Raw genomic sequence first — 1,863 nt, forward strand, 5'->3', positions numbered from 1 at the left:
CTAACCCAGAAACCATAGATATAGAAATTTAGATTCGATATCTTAACGGATAGGTGGAATTGGTTGTAATATCTATGCCACAAACCAACACCTTTTGTGTTTCATTTCAAAGTGGGCTGTGTTGTAGTCACATACGTTGTTGGAAAAAATTCGGCTTTGTCTTTAAAAACCAACAAAAATCAGACACCGATTTTAGCAAATAAATTAATAAAACATTAAATGAAATGAAGAAAGTCAAATTATGTACTAGTGAAGGAAGCTACGGGATATAAAATAAAATTGAAGGAGTAAATTGGTGAATACGCATTGTACATAACCTCCTCTAATGCTATAATTCTAAAATGGTTTTAAGCACTTGCATTAAGTCATTATCGTTTTAATATTCATTCACCAACATCAACATTAACATAATTTATTAATGTATTCTTTTTCCCCACCAGACTACAACGATCTAACAGTTTCTGTACCATCTCCCATTTCCATGACATCTTTGCCGCTTGGATCGAAATTGTAAGCTGAATTTCTCACCGAACCATCGTCGTCGTTGTGTTCGCGTTTGTAGCCACCGTTTGATGATGTCGGCGGCTCATAGGCGCTTCTTACTGAGCCGCTCGCATAATTTCCGCCCGACTTTTTTCTAAATGAATGAATGAATAAATGAATGAATGAATGAATGAATGAGTGAAAGAATAAATGAATGAATAAGTGAGAATGAAAAAAAGATTGATATACAGATAACTGTACGATTGAGATTATATGGGAGATGAGCGAATTTATGGATGAAGATGATGCTGGGATTTTTGTTGAAGGGACGATGACTGATGACTTATCTTATCATGTGATTATTATACGTGATAATATTTTATCAATGATGACAAATGATAACGACGTAATATCTAATAGAGCTGATGGATTATGTTTCAACAGAAGCACCAACTACAACCTGAGAACGACGAAGTAGTAGAGCAAAAAGGCAATGAGTAACAGGAGGAAGAAGATGGCGAATGCTGTACCAATGGCTGAAAAATTAATTAATTAATAATTAATTATTTAATTACATAATAATTAATTAATTAAATAAATAACTGGTAATTGTTGAGTCTGTTTCAACAATTACCTGAATGAATGAATGAGTGAAAGAATTGTTGAAGGGACGATGACCAATCACCAATAGTCATCAAGTTTTGTTATTTGTTCATTTACATTTGAATTTACCGAAATAACATATTGTTAATTAATTAATTAATTAATTAACTATTCAATCAATCAATCAATCAATCAATCAATCAATCAATCAATCAATCAATCAATCAATCAATCAATCAATCAATCAATCAATCAATCAATCAATCAATCAATCAATCAATCAATCAATCAATCAATCAATCAATCAATCAACCAACCAACCAACCAACCAACCAACCAACCAACCAACCAATCAATCAATCAATCAATCAATCAATCAATCAATCAAACAACCAACCAACCAACCAACCAACCAACCAATCAATCAATCAATCAATCAATCAATCAAACAACCAACCAACCAACCAACCAACCAACCAATCAATCAATCAATCAATCAAATTAGTTAATGAATGTTAATGAAAAATTTCCTACCTCCTAAGACCAGAGCCGCTTTGTTTTCCGAAGGCGCAGCGTTAGTAGAATCTCCATTGCCAATAGGTATTAAAACTTGCGTTGGAAAAAAATTGAATTTCATTTATAAAATCTTCAAAATTAATAACTTCTGACGTTAACTAGTACTTTGAAGAAACAAAATAAGAATAGAACCCACCTGGTTTCGAACATTCGAACGCTATCTGCATATAAAACGACACATTCTCTCTACCCTGGCAGAGC

The 1,863-nt window shown here is 32.9% G+C and overlaps 1 protein-coding gene across 1 annotated transcript in view; it reads right to left on the reverse strand.

Moving 5' to 3' along the window:
- Nucleotides 1-441: 441 nt before the first annotated feature.
- Nucleotides 442-1,863, reverse strand: part of HELRODRAFT_167321 (hypothetical protein) — a gene marked incomplete at both ends in the record, with an annotated part of 3,665 nt that continues 2,243 nt past the window's right edge. Inside the window, 4 exons of the mRNA XM_009012842.1 lie at nucleotides 442-637; nucleotides 944-1,019; nucleotides 1,621-1,695; nucleotides 1,799-1,863. The exon at nucleotides 1,799-1,863 is cut by the window's right edge and continues 301 nt beyond it. Coding sequence (XP_009011090.1) covers nucleotides 442-637; nucleotides 944-1,019; nucleotides 1,621-1,695; nucleotides 1,799-1,863 — 412 coding nt within the window. The remainder of the gene's footprint in view (nucleotides 638-943; nucleotides 1,020-1,620; nucleotides 1,696-1,798) is intronic.

The sequence above is a fragment of the Helobdella robusta genome (assembly GCF_000326865.2).
Source record: "Helobdella robusta unplaced genomic scaffold HELROscaffold_11, whole genome shotgun sequence".
Taxonomy (NCBI): domain Eukaryota; kingdom Metazoa; phylum Annelida; class Clitellata; order Rhynchobdellida; family Glossiphoniidae; genus Helobdella; species Helobdella robusta.